This window comes from Pseudonaja textilis, chromosome 3 (assembly GCF_049901715.1).
Source record: "Pseudonaja textilis isolate UNSWEBS1 chromosome 3, rPseTex1.2, whole genome shotgun sequence".
NCBI lineage: Eukaryota > Metazoa > Chordata > Lepidosauria > Squamata > Elapidae > Pseudonaja > Pseudonaja textilis.
In genome coordinates this window covers 40,303,453-40,322,109 of record NC_141992.1, presented here as the reverse complement: position 1 = coordinate 40,322,109, position 18,657 = coordinate 40,303,453, and the positions used below count along the sequence as shown (strand labels likewise).

Below are 18,657 nucleotides of genomic sequence, written 5' to 3'. Positions count from 1 at the left end.
TAGTAAAGGGTCACTGCATACCTTTTGCTCGAGACAAGTTGACCCTTAAGCTAGATGCCCCATCCTGTCCTCCCATCAGCTTCCACTGAACTATGTTGCTACTGTTCTCAAAGACTCATTATTATTATTATTATTATTATTATTACCTAGAGATGCATTTTCACTCTCAGTAGAAAATGTTTCTAATTACACTCACGACTATTTAGTCTTCAACATTTGTGGCTTTTTTAAAAACTGTATGAAATTATTGGTAACAATACAGTAAATAATCCTTCAATAATTTATAGCAACATAGATTTTTTTTTCTTTCTTATACTCTTAATTTGGAGAAAGTGACTCTTCCAGAATGTAGCTTAATGTCAGAGCAGTCAATTCCATTTGATGAGAATGAAACTCATAGATCATAGAATAACAAGGTTGAAAAAGACCTTAGAGGTCTTCTCCTCCAACCCCCTTGTTCAAGCAGGACACCCTATACTACTCTAGACAAGCAGTAATCCAATCTCTTCTTGAAAACTTCTAGTGTTGGAGGACCCACATTTTCTGGAGGCAAGGCATTCCACTGGTTAATTGTTTTCACTGTCAGGAAATTTCTCCTTAATTCTAGGTTTAATGTGTCTGTGATAATCTTCCACCCGTTACTTCTTGTCTTGCCCTCAGATGCTTTGGAGAATAGATTGATCTCCCTCTTCTCTGTAATAGCCCATTGAACATTGGAAGACTGTAATCATGTCACTCTTAGTTCTTCTCTTTATTAAACTAGACTTACCTAGTTCTCACAACTATTCATATGGTTTAGCTTCCAGACCATGTATCATCTTTGTTGATCTTTTCTGCACTCTTTGGAGCATCTTTTTTTGTATCATAGAACCAGAACAGTATTCTGAATATGATGCAGTATTCCAGTGCTGTATGGTGTTTACCAATGCAGTATAAAGTGGTACTATCACTTCATGTGATCTTGAAACTGTCCCTCTGTTGATGTAGCCTAGATTTTCAGGGGTTTTGGTTATTTTGGCAGTTGCAGCATACCGCTAGCTCATACTTAAGTAGTTGTCCAGTAGGACACTCAGATCCCTATTACAGTCATTTGTGTTGAGCCAGGTACTACGTATTTTTTATCTCTGTGTTTGGTTTTTCTTGCCTAAGTCTAAAACCTTTTCTTAGCACCAAATTGCATTTTGTTAGATAGGCCCAGTGTTCAAGTTTATTAAGATCCTTCTGTATCTTGAGCCTATCTTCTAAAGTGTTGGCTATTCCCCCCAGATCGGTTTTATATGCAAATTTGATGGGTTCTCTATCTATCCCCTCATCTAAATCATTCATATGTTTTTCATGAAGATGTTGAAGAATACTGGGATAAGCCTGGGGTATTCCACTGCATGATTTCCTCCATGTAGATGTAGTTCTATTGAAGATTACACATTGAATCTAGTTAGTCAGTCAGTTGCAATCCATCTGTTGGTGATGCTATCTATCCCACATTTTTCTATCTGACTAAGAAATAGGCTGTGTCGATTGTCTTACTGAAGCCTAAGCAAATTATGTCACAGTATTTCCCCCATCTATTGATTAGACACTTTGTCAATTACCTTACTGAAGTCTAAATAAATTATGTCCACAGTATTTCCCCAATCCACTAATTTAGCCATTTTGTAAAGAAAAAAAGCAATAAGATTTGTCTCACATGATCTGTTTGTATCAAATCCATGTGGACTTCTGGTAATAGCTTTGGTCATTTTTTAGGTGTTTGCAGGCTCTTGGTTATTTTTTCCAGGATTTGTCCAGATATTGATTCAAGCTGATTGATCTGTAATTTCCTGAATCCATTTTCCCCCTTTTTGAAGATTGTAACTACATCAGCTCTTTTCCAGTTCTCTGGTATTTCACTAGTGCTCCAGGAGTTTGGAAATGTTATATTCAGTGGTTCCGAGATCACGTCTGCCAGTTCTTTCAGAATTCTGGGATATAATCCATCTGATCCTGGCAGTCTTAATTCATTCTTCAAAGAATTACCTAATCCTTTCTAAATGAATTTCTTCATATACTTAATGCATGTAATATGTGATGTTGTCAGTTTGTCTGGCCATTTTGCTGAATTTGCTTTATAACCAATTTAGGAAACAGTTCTATGACTTTTGGCAATACTTTGCGTTAAGATGGATTTGGCTATACTGCTGAATCCAAATTGTGCTTTTTTCTACATATGTTTTTCTGTATTATTTCTTAAGTTGCTACTTAAATAAAAATATTGGTGTACATTTTCATTAATAATAATAATTATCAAGAATTCTGAACTTGTTAAGTGCTTATCAAAGACATTCATGCATAATGGAGCCTTGGTGGCGCAGTGGTTAGAGTGCAGTACTTCAAGTTCTCCAACTTCAATTTGGCAGATCAAATCCCACCAGGTTCAAGGTTGACTCAGCCTTACATCCTTCCGAGGTGGGTAAAATGAGGACCCAAATTGTTGGGAGCAATATGCTGATTCTGTAAACTGCTTTGAGAGGGCTGTAAAGCACTATAAAGCAGTATATAAGTCTTAAGTGCTATTGCTATTATCTCAGGCTTCAGTAAATGCCATTGACCCAATATATTTCATAAAACTGCTTACTACTATATCTTTTATTTATGTGTTTATTTTATTGGATTTTCTATATACTATTCTAGGCCGAAAAATCTGAGCAGTTTACAGTTCTGTGTTAAATTGTAGCATTACAATCAATAGTTCACCACACCTCTGCCCACAACAGACAATAGAACTAAACTGCTCTAATTCCATCCTTTTAGAACACTTACTTTCTGGATGTTGTTTCACCTTCCACTTGTCTCAAAAGGCCCACTGAAAAAGCCTGGTCTTTAGAAACTTAGTACATAAGTCTTAGTAGCAAGGTAGGGAAGGCTATTCCAGAGACAAAGGATTGGCCCTGAGGAGGCACAGCGGCAGAGTTCTTAATAATGATGTTCTTTCTGTGACTGGACCTATGATAAACCTTCTCTCCCTGAGTTCACAAGACAGGCAGATTCCAGCTGGAGTGAATATTGTGTTATAAAGAATCCCAAAAAAACAATGTATTTGTTTACTGCAGGTTTTTTCATTGACCTAAGTCTATCCTTATTTCCTCAAGAGTATTTTATGATGGAAGTTGTGATTCTGACAAAAAGGCATCCAGTCTTTTGCGTCTTGGGAAAAGAAAGTTGGAGAAAAGGCATGTTTAACTTTTGTGCTTAGAGTGGTTGTACAAAATTTTATGTTCAGAAGTAATGTTTCTGTTACTTAGTTTGGCCCAGCATCATTTAGTATTTGAGCTTTTTTTCTGTCATATTTGTAAACATTTGCTACTGTTCCATCCAGAGTCTAGTGATATGAGTGCGAGTGTTTATGTGTGTGTGAATATAAATATCTTAATGAAATAACTCATTTTCCAGCCAAAATAACTGACCTTCTTTCTTTTCTTTTTCTCTTTATGGTGAACTATTTACTTACTTATAGCATTAAGCCTTGGTAGAAGCATGAACACGTTGCCAATTATTACTGTAGACAGGGAAAAGACATCACTATATTTGTTTCATAATATGAGCATCTCCCTGCCTTCCTATGAGAAGTGAAATGCTATTTAGTATTTTATCTACTAAATGGGATAACAAGTAATGATAACAAAAATATATTGTTGTACTGTACCCTTTTCCAACACAGGTATTATACTATAGTCATTGCTGTTCACTGTATAATCCAAGTTGAATGTGGTTTGGAATACACTATATTATGACCTGGTAATAGCATTTCATTTTGAACAGCCGTTCTAGATTAGATTAAATGCCCACTTTATTTAGTGTTCTGCTTTTATTAGTATGCCTAAAGCTAGAATACTATGTATTTTTCCCTTTCCCAAAAATTGAAATAACTAAGGCTGCAGCTGAAAGTGAAGACTACATAATTCCATTGCAAATGGAAATATTTTTAATAGGAAAAATATCAAGAATTCAGTAGTAGATCCTAGAAATATCAATTTACCCAAGATATCCATTATTTTGGCAGTACATTTTACTATGAATGTGATAGCATTGATCTAATCTGATCTTTCCCAGGCATTCTACAGTTGAACCTCAAATGAGAAATTGGAATCTAACTTTACTTTGTCTGAAACGGAACCATAATTTTGTTTTTATGAAAACTTCCCTGCTACGAAGATGAATAAAATTAATGAATGAGTGAAGTTTTCCTTCAAATTTTCTCTGTCAGAGTAGGGAAGTTAAAATGGAGAAGTGGAACTGGATAACATCTGTCTAACAAATTAGATCTGACAAGGCAGAAGATGGCTTTATTTTGAAATCAGAAAATACTGTATTTAAATTGTTATTGAAGAAAACCTATTAAAATTCATGAGTAGAGGGATTTTAGTTGCGTATTTCTGCTTTTCTACTGTTACACCAATCATTGTTTCATTTTCTTTTCTATAAGCCTTTGCTACCTATTCTGATTTAAGTAGATATATAAAAAAGTACACGTAAAACTAATCTTCCTTAAAATAGGGATGATTTTTCATGTAGACCTTTTGAAATCCAATTCTTTTCTAAGCATTTAAAGTCATATAGCTCGTGAAGCTGTTTTCACCCATGAAGTGAGACACTTATCAGATGATACATCAAATGAATTAGATTGAAGACTAGTTCCATAATTCTGCTTGTTTCTGATTTTCCTTTTTTACTAACACATTACTTGTCAGGCTTTAATACGCTAAAATGTTCTCATTTGTACTGTTGTGAATGGTATCGCCAAGGGACATGAATGACTACCTTAAAAATATAGGATAACTTATTTTAATCAAAATGCTTTCTCTTCTATTCGGACTATTTACATTTTCAAAACAATGTAAATAGTCAATTTGAAATAAATACTATTAGTGTGTAGTAGTTGAGAATATGTAGCACTACAATCTTCATACTTAAATTCAGAATCTATTCAATATTCACTATTAGTTTGTAATTTGAAGCACAGGTAAACAAGCTAAAATGACAGATTTGCACAAAGTATAAAAAGCTTGCCAAGAGGCAGGTCCTATTCATGTTCATCACTTACTTATCTGTCTCCTACAAAAAAGCAAATTTTGGCAATGTATGGAAGTTCTCTCTATATCTGATTGTCACCCACAATTGGAAAGTCCATTATCATTCTTCATAGATAAACATGGATTTTCCCATACCCTGTCCAGTTAGCCAGGCTTAAAACATGCTGTTAGGACCAATATTTCTAGAGTAATCTCCTTTTTTCTTTCCATTCTCTCATTCTGTGGGTCAGGTTTTAATTGTAATAGTCAGTCCAGCCTCATGTACTGAATGTTGGTTCTCACTAAAAAATTCAGTGACAGCAGTTTTTGTATTTGTTTCTTAATATAATGGAGAAAACAACTCCTTTAGATGTTCATTTTATAGACTTGCTAGCAAGTACAGAATTGTGCTTGCTCTCAGATTCATTATTTACATTTTTGTTCATAATCTTAAATGTCTGTGCTCATGCCAAACCTTAGAGATAATTTCTTTTGTAAAATCCTTCAGCTTTTTACCTCAGCTCCAATTCTTTATGAAGTGCCATCCTTTTCTAGAGTAAATAAATGTTTAGGGTATTGTATATTTTATAGATTGCATTCTCATCAAACTCTAGGAACTAATGTGGAGAAAAGCAGTCCTCTGTAATTTCCTCCTTTGTAATTTCCCACCTCAAAGATCCATAATTTGGCAGGCCTTTATCAAGGGAAGCTCAATGTCTATTATTCAAATATATGAATGGTATATGAAACTGGGGTTGAAGTTCAAAACTGGTGTCAAAGATTCTCCTATTTCCATGAACTCATTGGGATTTATACATCTCCTTTTGATGTTTGGATTGAACAACAGAGCATGCAAATGTAATCTAATTAAAATAAAATGTTATTCAATTTTCAATTCAATTCAGTTTGAAATAGAATGCAAAATCAGAACATTGAGGGACGGACTGCAGACTCTGACAGACTGCATTTCCTCAGAAATTCATAATGTTCTTGCAAATTTCAGTCTATTGTGTATTTCATTGAATCTGTGGGATATTTTGGAGGAAGGGAGAAGCAATATTTGTTTTGCTTTTTTGAACTAATGGGCATTTACAGATTGCTTACTGTAATTAATATTTTCAGAACTGAAAATAGCTTGATTTTGATTGGTCAATATTTCAGTGCTTTTTTAAAAATACATTATTTGCTTAAAATTTTCCTTTTAGTCTTCACTCCAGCAGTGGTCAAAGAGAGGAACAAGAGATCTCTGTTGATGAAAATAATTAATAATAATGCATTTTAATATATTCTGTTCCACATTTTGTTTCTGCAAACATAACTTGTCAATAATGGTGATTATATTATAGAATTGGTTGCAAAACAAATAGCTAGACATGTCTACCCATTATACAATCTCTTGTGGGGAAAGATGGGTGTATTAATATCTACTAGCTTTCACCCTGGGAGTCAAAGCAGTGTATGGTGCAGTATTTTAATTTTATGCCCACAACAGCAATTCTGTGAGGAAAACTTGACTGAGAGAGCATGATTAGCCCCAATCACTTAGATGGATTCAGAGGGAACTAGAATATCCCTTGTCACAAGTTCAGCATCTCAGTTAATGTGCTATCAGACTTCACAAACTCCTTTGGGGGATTATATCTCAATTTAGTGAAGATTAAAACTGAGGGTCTTGTCTGTCTATCTGTCTTTTTTGTTTTAATTGAATTTTTCACCTTCACCCACCTTGGGGTGGTAGGAGGAAAGCTTATAATAGTAATAATAATGTGTAGCTGAACAAACACAAAACCCCTGTATTCCTTAGGAATTAAATGAAGTAGATCTGTAAACTAAAGATAGGATTGTGCATTAAACACCAGCAAGGAATCAGAAAGCAAAACCTTTTAATCTTTTGATATTATCCTGATTACACTGCCCTGATAATTATGAATTGTCTTGACAACTATTAAATAGAAGGTATAAACGTTTGGAAAGTTCATTGATATGCTTACTTTCTCATGACAGGAGACTAGCCAGCAATTTTTTTTCAGGCCAGCCCAAAGTAAGGAACTTAAAAGCATTTATTTTATCGTCAGTTACACATATATTTCTTTTCTCTTTGGACAGGTTCCCATGATTCTGGTTGGCAATAAATGTGATCTGGAAGATGAACGAGTAGTTGGCAAAGAACAGGGACAGAATTTAGCAAGACAGTGGTGTAACTGTGCCTTTCTAGAGTCATCTGCAAAGTCTAAAATCAATGTTAATGAGGTAATATTGGTTGATTTTTCAGAAGGCATTGTATTACCTGGCTTGTAAGCATGAGTATATTTTCTATTTGTATAGTTCTATTGCATTTTGCCAGTAGAATCTCTCAGAAATGTTCCCTTTAATGTGCCGGTCTGAAAGAAGCTTTTCAGATAATTACCATTGATATTTTTGTTTCAAAAAGTGAGAATTGCACCATCAAAGCATATAAGTCTACATTGCTGCCTGTTAATATTTTCTTCTCTAACGCATAAGTGATAATAAATTCTATGATTTCATAAACAAGCAAAACAAATAACTTAGGATCTTTGACTCCTGATGAGCAGATAGAAGTATTCTTATTAAATTATCATTACCCAGGTATTTTGAAAGCAGTAGCATTGTTTTTTATTTATAACTTTACAGTACTGATAGAAACTGTTTGGTGCCTTCAGTGAATGGTTAATTATACAGGGCTTCTTCCTTTCATATATGTATGTATTGTTACATATGTATATATTAAATGATATGCTGTATTTTTTTACATTCTTTGACTTGGATTGTTAGGTAACAAATTTATAATGCCACTTAATTCCACTGGCTCTAGATAGCAAATTAATAATTCAACATGCCTACACACATCTCATGGACATCCATGAGCATAGTTTTAACATTTTTAAAATATTTAAGGTATATGGCACACTCTTTCTTTTCAGCCATGCTGTTGCATTCTGGGCCAAATCTGGTTTTTCATCTATTATTAATAACCATCCTGCAAGAGGAGATTTGTAGCAATCCAACTTTGAAATTACTATAGCCTGAGTTCACTCTGCTAAATATGATAAATGTACTGTCTAGCATTGATGCCACATCAAGGAGGACCCACAAATTGTGAACCTGGTCCTTAAAATTGAGTGTAGCCCTGTCCAAGTAAAGTGGGCCATTTTCACAACAGGATCAGCAAGATGTTAAATAAGTGCCTGAATCATAAGACATACAGGGCAACTTTGCCTAAGTTGCCATCCTGCCTATAATAATGAATGTTATGCAAGATTGGTAGTAATGTGTCTTGATAAGACTAAAAAGCACTCCAAAAGTTAACAAAAGTTATCCCAGGAGAGTATAAGTATTGCCTATTGATTAATAAGTTCAGCACAGACATCATTAAATTAATTAGACATTCTCATCTAGTGAATGAGATTTTTAATGTCGGATAGCATTTATTTTGAAGATGAAAATATGTACTCCGTCATTTTTCTTGTTGCTCTTCTCTTTCTCATTTCTTGCTCTGATTTATTTTTCTTTTTGAGAAGACTGGTCAAATTTCTGTACTGACCTTTAATATTCTTTGGACTCTGCCAAGACTGTGGAGCTGCTAAAGATTGCATTATTATTTTATGTTTTGGAAAGAAGAAGTGACTTCCTCTTGTAATTTCCATTTTTCAGAATCCAGAAGAGCTGTTGTCATACTTGCTTTGATTTTCTTAAACAAGAGCCACTATGGAAAGCATACTTTGTCAATCTAGTTCTGAACAGTAGAATAAAAGAGGACTCAGCCTTCCTTCCTTAGGAAAAGAAAATTGGACTCTGGTTCCCATCCTTCACAAGTAGAATAGTAAAACAAAACAAAACAGATGTGAATAAGTGTGAATTATAAACTTAAAGTCTCTGATGGATAGCATTTCTAGGAGCTCATTTTTTTATTGCAATCAATAATTTTTAACAAATTAAAAGGGTCTAAATACCTTATTCTATCGTTTGAGAGTATGAAGTTAAGGCTTAAATATGCTGCCTGCTTTTGTTTATAGTATCAGAGCATTTCAACCTCCCAGGATACATTATTTCAAGTCTCACTTTTCATAGTACTGTTGAATGAGTGATTACCAAAATCATATAAAATATTTCACACAATCTTAAAAGGTCTCAACAAACGGAACTGGTTTAACACATTGCAGTTGTTAATTGATAAGGTGTTTGTAATCTGTGTCACATGTAAATTGAATCTGCATAACTAACCCATCTCCCCACCCCAACATCTAATCCCAATTTAAATCTTCCAGTACATCAGTGTAACCACTCTGTGCATTTGTTGAAATGAGCTGCAGCTCACAAAAGTTTATATTTTTTAATAAAACATATTAAGGGAAGGATTATTTTTTCTTTTGGGGGGGGAGGGGGAATTTGGAAATACTACATTATATAGGGATTTCGGGATTTCATATTCCTCTCATTTACTAGAAAAATGGATTGTGTTACACAAACCATGAAGCAAATGATGATTTCAAAGGAACATTTGAACTCTGAAGTTCATGTTACCAGATTCTACATTTTTGTAAAACGTGGATTTTTTTGAGTGAAGGTAAAAGACATGGAAACAAAATAGGAGGATCCTTGAAACAGCTAGATGTAAGAGGATTGTATTAATTCACTTCCTTACATCTGGTTCAAATATTTTGAATATGTTAATAAATGGTTAGCAGTAAGATAGAATGTCTTTGAGGCAGCATTATTGGAAAATATAGTAGGTGCTGTCTGCTTATTCCTCCAAAATCTTTTCTCAAATCTGTTCATTGCAATCTTTGACCTCTAAGCTTTATGAACATCTAGCAAGAAGCAGTCAGATTGACCTTATTAGACTGCTGATATGTTTTGCTTGGCTGATTGCAGAAACTCATATAACTGTTTATAGAATGCTGTTGTATTGAGTAAAAGAGATGCTGGTTTTATCATGCTTTTAGAAAATGCTTGGTTATCCCTTAGGGCTTTTAAAGATAATATTATTATTTAAAGATAATATCAAGGCACTAATTTCTGGATTTTGCAGTTCACAAAATACTAAAGCTTGCTGGAATCTTCAGAGCATTCAGGGTTGGAAGAGAAAAATGAGTTAAATTAGGTTTTAATTGAGTATATATAGTGTCCTTGGTGTTCTCTGAGTTTAGATTACTTATACTGATGACGTTACCCAGTTGGGTAATGAAACATCTACAAGCAAATCACCAAGTTCACAGAGCACAGATAACTTTGCCTTAAGTGAAGTGAAGGTTGCATTGCTACAGAGTTGACTTTTACAAGAACTGTGTCTGCAGTCTCTGAGAAAGGAAAGTGCTTTTATCCCCCAGACTATACCCACACCAATAAAATGTGACATTTGTGTTTATATGATAGGTAGTTGCATATACAAGATGATCTATCTCCAAGAGTAGTGCTTTGCACGTGAAACACTTTGGCATTAATGATTTGATAGGTTTATCTCTTAGCGCAGCTTTTGTTAGATTGACTATTCTCAGAAAGTATTCATGTGTCCTGCAAAATTAACTTTCTTATAAGAGAGAGAGAGAGAGAGAGAATGAATGAGAAGGGGAGACAAATAATAGTATCATGGTGTTCTGTATACAGAATTTACACATGGACAGTAGCATATCATGCTTACAATTGCCAGTAAAACGGTATTAATTTTATAAGGATTTTTAGGATATGATACTGTCTTTGTTGAAGCAATACCCATTTAAAGTAATGGGAATATTTTTAAGAGCACTTTTTGTTTTGTTTTGCATGTGCATAGTTTCCATGGTTAGGAAAGTCCCAGTAGGAAATCAACTAAATCTTTGTTTTAACTGAATGCATTTTTGTGACAAACTCTTCTTTCTGACATCAGATTTCTTTCCATTTCTTTCTCACTTGATAACAGCACAAAGCTTATTAGATGAATTTTTTAAAGAAATTTTCATTCTATAAAACCTATTTCTCTAATTGCTTTCGGTGCTTTTTTTCCCCTCTTTCTTTTGTAGATCTTTTATGATCTTGTCAGACAGATAAATAGAAAAACACCAGTGGAAAAGAAGAAGCCTAAAAAGAAGTCATGTCTGCTGCTTTAGACGGACAGCATGCAGCAGCTCTGAGCCAGGTAAGCAAACACATTCCCTTCAGGTTTGTCAAAACTTGGGAACTTCTAGATGGGTTAGACTTTTAAAGTTCTCTGTCAGTATGGCTGAACAGTCAAATCCAATTATTGTTTCCTGAGACATGTTTCCACTGACTTTACCCTGAAGCCACTCTGTTATGTAAGGGCAACTGTGGACTGTGGAACAGAAGCTGCAGTGGAACTGAAAGCTGTTTTCTGTAAAATTTTGGCAAGCATTCTTTCTTATTCAGTACTTTAGATAAAGATCATCTTTTAGTTTCAGAAGACCTAGATGCAAAACTTTCACACTGTAAACATGACATGCACAACATTTGGTATAGTGTTTTCTTCTGATAAGTTATTCTTGGTTTATATACTGTACCTTCTTTAGCCAGTATCCTGCCACAAATGCTTTTTTTCTATTATAGATAAGTGTTTCAGGATTACAGTAAATCCTAGGATGTTCTTTTCCTCCCTATTCCTTGTTTCATTTGTCATTAGTTTTCTATCTCAGTGTTCTGTCCATCTCTTCACACATTTGTTAGAAGGCTTGATTACAGTTTTAGTCTACAATCTCTGAAAGGATTAGCATAGTATATAGATGGCAGGCCATTAATTTGTAAACAGATTTAGTAGTTGAGTAGTTTAAAATGCTTTTTGCCTGCTTTGTAAGGGAGGGAAATTAATATTGTTATATTAATCAGCATTCAACCAGTGAGGATGTAATGCGTGTATTATTACATTTTTTTCTGAGGCATTTTTTTTCTTTTTAATGTTGTGTTACTTTTTAAAAAAAATATTTTGGTATTTTGTATTTTAAATTACCTTGAATAAACTAAATACAAGCTCTATAGGGTGTTTCTGCTCATGTGATTTATCTTTCCTGCTTAGTGCAAGAACTGAAACTTAGGGATGGGGGTATACGCAGTAAGGTCAACATTTATTGTCCAAGTTCCCTCTCTGTTTGGTACTCTTGTGCATTCGGAAGAAAATGGGGTCTTGAAGTGAGGTCTTTTGAGAAGTCAGAAGTTTGCATAATTATTTGTAACATTTTAGTTGGTTCAGTGAAAATAGATTTATTGAATTAAAATATTTATATCCCAACCTTGATGAAAAATGTTTTATGATGAGTATGTATCATTATTAGCAAAAGATGCAGTTAATAACATAAAGGTAAAGTAGCAGCTGCAGAAATCATATACCATCCTCTTCATACCCATCTCTCAACCGCTGTCTCATATCCCATACCATTCCAGAAGGCCCATCACCCTCAGGACTGACAGTTGGGAATCCCCCTTATGTGTATGTCTGCTTGTACTCAAGTTTACAGTGATTAATCCATTAACAAATATGAGAAAACTATTTTAATCAGTGCTAAGTCTATACCAATGAAACATCTTTATGGAGGAAGTATCCCATTTGGAGTATTGATACAGAAAGGACAGGTTCTTCTGTAGATATCTGTCCTTCTGTCTGAAACTTGAATCATGGGGTGTAATCTGGAAAGTAAAAAAAAAAGATACTTTTCCCAGTTTAATTAACTTGAGATGTATTGGACAACAAGTCCAAGAATTCCCTGCCACTGGTGCTGATTGAAAATGACTGGTAGAAGGCTCAATGCTCTTTTATGCTGCTACAGTGAACAAGACTCTTGGTAGCTCACATTACACTATTTTGACTTGAATGTTAATTTTTCCCTTTGACTTCTTTACCTAGGATCGCAGGAATGAAGAACTGTTGCCTAATTTGGAAAGTGCCAGCATTCCAGAAGTTCAAAAAAGCTATATCACAAATTGACAACATATCTGAAGAGGCTTCTGTTTTTATATATTATGTGAAGAAATTAGATCTTACAATGGTTTGCACAAAAGCCCCTGAGGAAAAAAAATAAGAAAATAAAATTGCTCTGTATATCTCTTGGAATTAAAGACAATAGTACTTCTCTTTTGCAATAGTTAACAAATGTGATAATAAATATAATTGACTCTAGTTGTATGATTATACAAGAGCATGGATGCATTTCAAATGTTAGATATTGCTACTATAATTTCATATTGACCTCTTCCCATAATCCTGTGCCCATCAAGCACTAAAAATGATCAGTCATTAATACTTGATATCTATCATGATAGATATAACTATACAAATTTTACTGTTCATACTCACTGCAGCGATAATTTTCCAAGTCATTGACTTCATTTTATATTTAAAAAGTTATGGACTATCATTTTCATTCTGCCCTATATTCTAATTAAAATTGTGCATTATGCTTTGGAAACAAATGGGTCTTTTATAGGAAAATAAACTGGGATAACTGATTTCTATGGCTTTGAAAGCTAAAATATATAATATACTAAACCAATTCTAATATTGCTTCTTGTGTTTTACTGTCACGGATTAAATTACAGCTTTTATGATTGATTAAATTTTAGTACATTTCCACTTTGTTTGTGTGTTACTCTTTTAGGTTGCAAGTCTCGGTTTTTAATTGAAAAAGTGAAAAATGTTTGTAATAATAAATACAAGTACACTAGTAACTCTCGTTTTGGTTGTACCAGAACCAGCATATGATGAAAGCAGAAGTGGTTTGAAAATGCAGTTAAGAGTGTTTGTATAAGTAAACAATCATTAAAGAATGCCCACCATTGTATTAGACAAACACAGAAACCAAAAAGTAATAGTAGATACAAATAGACATGATGGACCAGTAGATTATGAATGTAGGTACCTTTTAAGTTTTAATTCTGGAAACTATAATACATTCTTGAATTCTATAATACAAATCTGTTGAAAAACTGTGGTTTTGAATAATGAATAATGGCTACAATGCAGTAGGAATGGGAAGGACATTTAACATCATCAGAGACTTGTCCTTAAAAGTTCCAATAAACAGTATTCATGTGCCACCTAGTGGATATAAAAACAGAGTAAGCTTTTCACCATTAGAGAAACTTTGACTGTAATATTGAAAAATATTGGTAATTTGTGGAAATATTGCCTATTGTTGAAAAGAGGTAGGTTCTAGTTGCTGACCAGGAATTTTAGTAATACATTAAACATGCAAATTCAGTAAAATAATGTTTTTTCTAATAATATCTCCTGTTTGATCATTTAATTTCTAGGATGAGAGCTAAGCCACCTTCTACTAATGGATAAAAACATATAGGTAATAAATGTGATATATTATCATTAATTGTCTATTGTGAGGCTTCACTCTTTCCTCTGCTAAACTAAGAATGGACATATCTAAGCCAGGAACAGTCAAAGAAGTCATAGCACTTTAAAAAAGTCAGTCATGGATACTATTGCAACTTTTGTGAACTTCTTGCAGAAACCCCTGCTCTCTTTACTAGGCAGAGAAATTGGATGTAACAGACAAAAGTTATCCAGAAAGCTTGGTTTCTAGGAGGCCACCTGCCTTAATTTGATAGGCAAATTTTATCAATGGTTCCCAAGCTTCCCCATTACATCAGCAGTTGAAAGCTTTTCTGGGCTGTCACATCAGCCAAAAGTTGGCATTACAGTGCCTGTCAGCACAACAATAGCAAGTCCAAGCTTTTACCAGGCTACCAGATAAGATAAAATTATTTCCTTAGTACTTATGAAAAAAATGGCAACGTCTCTTGAGAGCTAGTAATGATGTAATCCATTTTCATTTTTATTGTGGCACCCAGGACGTACATCACTTGCAATATCTTCACAGGACCAAGTTACCTTTGGAGATCTGTGGTTTTTTTTTAAAGACTGAACTGCTTTTAGCTCCTGCTAAAAGCAGCAGAGTACCAGATCCATCTGCACTCTCTCCCTTCTGAGGCCATCAGGCTTTGGGCCTGCTTACCTGCTTGCCCCTCAAAGCTACTCCTGGGTAAATTTGGGTGAAGGGCAAACAAGAAGTAGAGCTCAGCAATCAATCAATCAAATAAATACTATAATGGCATCATGCAGCTTGTAAAACCAGCCCCAAATGACACAGTTCTCAGTTTACATTAAACAAGCTGTTTCACAAGCTGCCAACACAACTTGGTTTCAAATTGTGGCTGTGTACTAAGTCAAACCCTTCTCACCCACCCCGCAAAAATTTGTACATGACTCAGAGTAGAATAAGTACATAACTTCAGAGCAGGGCTGTCAAACTTGCAGCCCACTTGCTGGTCACACCCAAGCCTGGTTTAGCAAAGGGGGAAAAAGTCGTGATATGTCACATGATGACTCTGACAACATGAGTTTGACACCCCTGCTTTACAGAGATCCAGAGACACAAAAAGAGACCTGTATGCTCCTTAAATATAATTCTAAAAGATAGTTGGCAGTGTGTGATGTAAGAGATTGAGTATATACTTTCCTCTTATTCAGAACATTGTTTTAAAATTTCTTTAGAAGCTACCTAAGCATTAGATGTTTTACTGTGAAGTAGCTTTTTTTGTTGGAGTAAGGAAATGGGACTGAAATGAATATGCTTGTCTTCTAATCTCACTGGTTTTGATGGGGGTGTTTTTGCCTAGTTTTTGTGATGTTACCAGCCTATGGCAGCTACTAGATTTTTTGTCAAGAATTTATAGGTCTCCTAAATTTGGATACTTCCTAATCTAATCCTAAACTGCAGTAGATTTCCCTAGACAGTTGAAGTGAAGCTTTCCTTTTATTTTTTGAACACAATTCTTTTGCACAGAGGAAACTATTTTCATTAATTGGAAAGGCAGAATGGAAATCAGACCATTTTTCCTCATTTAAACCAAAACATTTTGAATTTAGAGCAGAGTAGGGTTTGTAGTAACTCCTGGTAACTATTGTCAGTGACTTCCACATTTTAGAATTAAATGGAACCAGTAGACTTTGAAGGTTAACTAAATAATGAAGTGAAGAATAGGCAAAACACACCCAAAAGTGTTTATTGTAAAGGCACATTTATTTCCCAGTGGGCAATAGAGCAGCCTACAGAAATTTATTATATTGGTATTTATCTCTACCAGATGGCATGTGAAGGCAATTTTAGTGAAAGTGACTGTGATTGTTCCAAAAAAAGAATGTGTTTTTCAAATGGGATAAACCTTTAACCCAAACTAGGTCTTCGGATTTCTTTAAAGAAAAACAACTTATTTTAGCAACAGCTTATGCTGTAATATATTTGTTAGTCTAAGATTCCACAAGACTCTTTATTGTCATCACACCCTAATACAACTGAGATTTCCCATCCAGGATTTCCTTCCTACTAAACCTGTCAAGACCAAAGAACAGGGATGGTGTAAAGCCCTCAGACTAGTATACAGAGGTGAAAGAGACTTTACTGAAAAACAATATTTTGCTCCGGCATGGGCAACCTATAATTTGCCTCCAAACTACTTTTTATAGTTTCCTTTGCCCTCTCCAGGTACAATTTATGCACAGACATGTTTATTGTGTTTATTAAATGCATTTACTGCTCAACTCCATTGCACCTTTGTGAAAGGTACAATATATGAAACTTAATGCAGGCCATATACTTAAAATGTAATATTTCCCCTCTCCAAAACCTCCAATCATAATCTCACAGATCAGACAACCCAAAAGGTCCTTGCCATTTACCCATGGCCTGAGAACAAAAACAGTTCTTAAGGGCTTGTCTCAATAATTTTAGGGTGAGGCTATCCCAAAGGACAAACATGTCAAAAGTCACATCAGTTGATATTGTTTGGTCACTGCATCTGAAGCACGCTGGCTCTGCCAGATTGTATAGGACAGACAGAAATGATGGAATACTGAGATCCCTCAAGTAACTAGAATTTATGTCAAGAATGACTGCATATGTTATAACCAGCAATCCTAAATTTGTACCTGAAAGGCTACAGGTCACCAGTCAAGTTCACAAAGCAAAGATGTTACATGGGCCTATCATGACATGCCCATAATCATGGTGCTGGCACATTGTGAGCAGCCTATCCAGTGGTGAATAGGCCAATCGGTTCACCTAGGGTCAGGTTGGCTGCCGTGGGAGGCATGTCCCATCCTCATCCTCCAGCTCCGTCGCATATGCGGGATGAGCTTCCAGCAAAGGTTAACCTGGATGACCCTGGATGAACTGGTGGTTAAATTACCATCCCTGTTATCAAAGTGGATCCTGGGCACTGCACTGCAATGGAGAAATGGGAAATGGAGCAGCCGGCACAAGAAAAGGAGGTGAAGCAAGGAGAAGAAAGGGAAAGTGGCCTTTCCTCATGCTAGCCACTGTTGCCCATTTTTCTATTGCAGCGCCACGCCCAGGGTCCACTTTGATAGCAGGGAATGGGAGTTATTTAACTACCGGTTTATGTGAACTGGTGTGAACCGGCAGAATCCCTCCACTGAGTCTATCCAAGACTTAGTTGTCAGTTCTCTTCCAATGGAAACCCAAACTGAAATGTAACTTCTAAACTTGGCTTAATATAAATAGGTTGACTTACCTCCAAAACCTATGGCAAATATAGTATGATCCACCATGTGTGGCATAAGATCCATTTAATTTACATCATTAATCCATCCACTGCAGCTTTCACCCGGCCAAATCCCTATTTTTCTATTTTAAAACATAATTGATATTTCCACAATAACAAACTACTGCAAATAAAGAAGAAATGGGAAAATTCTGTAAGATAACCAAGAAAATGGTCAATGCATTTTTCCTTATTGATTTTCCCTTGATGTAAAGAACATTTCTCTGCAACAAGCCAGTAGATGGCACTTCAGTACTTCATGTTACAGCAGAGAATGGAAGTTGATAAAAAATAAAATGTATGACTATCTAGCTCTCAAGCAAAATAGTAAGTAAAAAGATCTATAGAGCAATCTCTATTTTTAAATTTGTAGTTGTCAATGTCATTTTTTAAAAAAAATTGTGATGATGCAGCATTTTTGCACTAATTGTAGTTATGAGGCGAGAGACCATCTGTGTCCCACATGATGATAACCTTTTGCAAAACTAAGAAGAGATCTTGGTGCAAACTTATTAAATTGTAAAGCATTGGAATAAAGGATGTTCAATTCTCTTTTCATGCTCAGAGGGAAGCATCTACATCCAGCTGTGTTTTGTAGGAGATTTTAATCTTATTTTCTCAGATCCTTTATTGGGCAAGTACAACTACTGTTAGCATTAATGTCTTTCAGAAGCAGCAGCTGTGCAGCCTGAGGTTGCTTTTGTATCCCAAACTCTTTCTAATTTCCCAGAGTAAAACAGCAAATTTGTTTGTGGCTAAAAGTGAAAGTGCTGCTTTTGATTTTGGAAGCCGGAATGTGCAGCTCAGTTGAAAATCTCTCTTTCTATATAACCCCCAAACTCACATTCTCTGAACTCATGTAAGGTGATTCAGGTGCAGTTGTCATAGGCTTAGTGACTTTACACTCTAGTGTCTTTACAGCTGCTTCAGTTTGTTTTTAAAATAAAAACACTTTCTATTGGGATTAGCAACCTAACTTCTTATTTGGTTTTTAAAACAGAAGTCAAACCACATCTTTTAAAGACATTTATTT

At 34.9% G+C, this 18,657-nt stretch overlaps 1 protein-coding gene across 4 annotated transcripts in view; it reads left to right on the top strand.

The window, feature by feature from the left end:
- The window catches only part of RAP1A (RAP1A, member of RAS oncogene family), an 86,756-nt gene extending 73,138 nt beyond the window's left edge, over positions 1–13,618 (top strand). For all 4 annotated transcript variants that reach the window (XM_026712934.2, XM_026712933.2, XM_087929331.1 and 1 more), the window contains 3 exons: positions 7,155–7,298; positions 11,066–11,181; positions 12,895–13,618. In XM_026712934.2, coding sequence (XP_026568719.1) covers positions 7,155–7,298; positions 11,066–11,152 — 231 coding nt within the window. In that variant the 3' untranslated portion in view covers positions 11,153–11,181; positions 12,895–13,618. The remainder of the gene's footprint in view (positions 1–7,154; positions 7,299–11,065; positions 11,182–12,894) is intronic.
- The last annotated feature ends 5,039 nt before the right edge of the window (positions 13,619–18,657 follow it).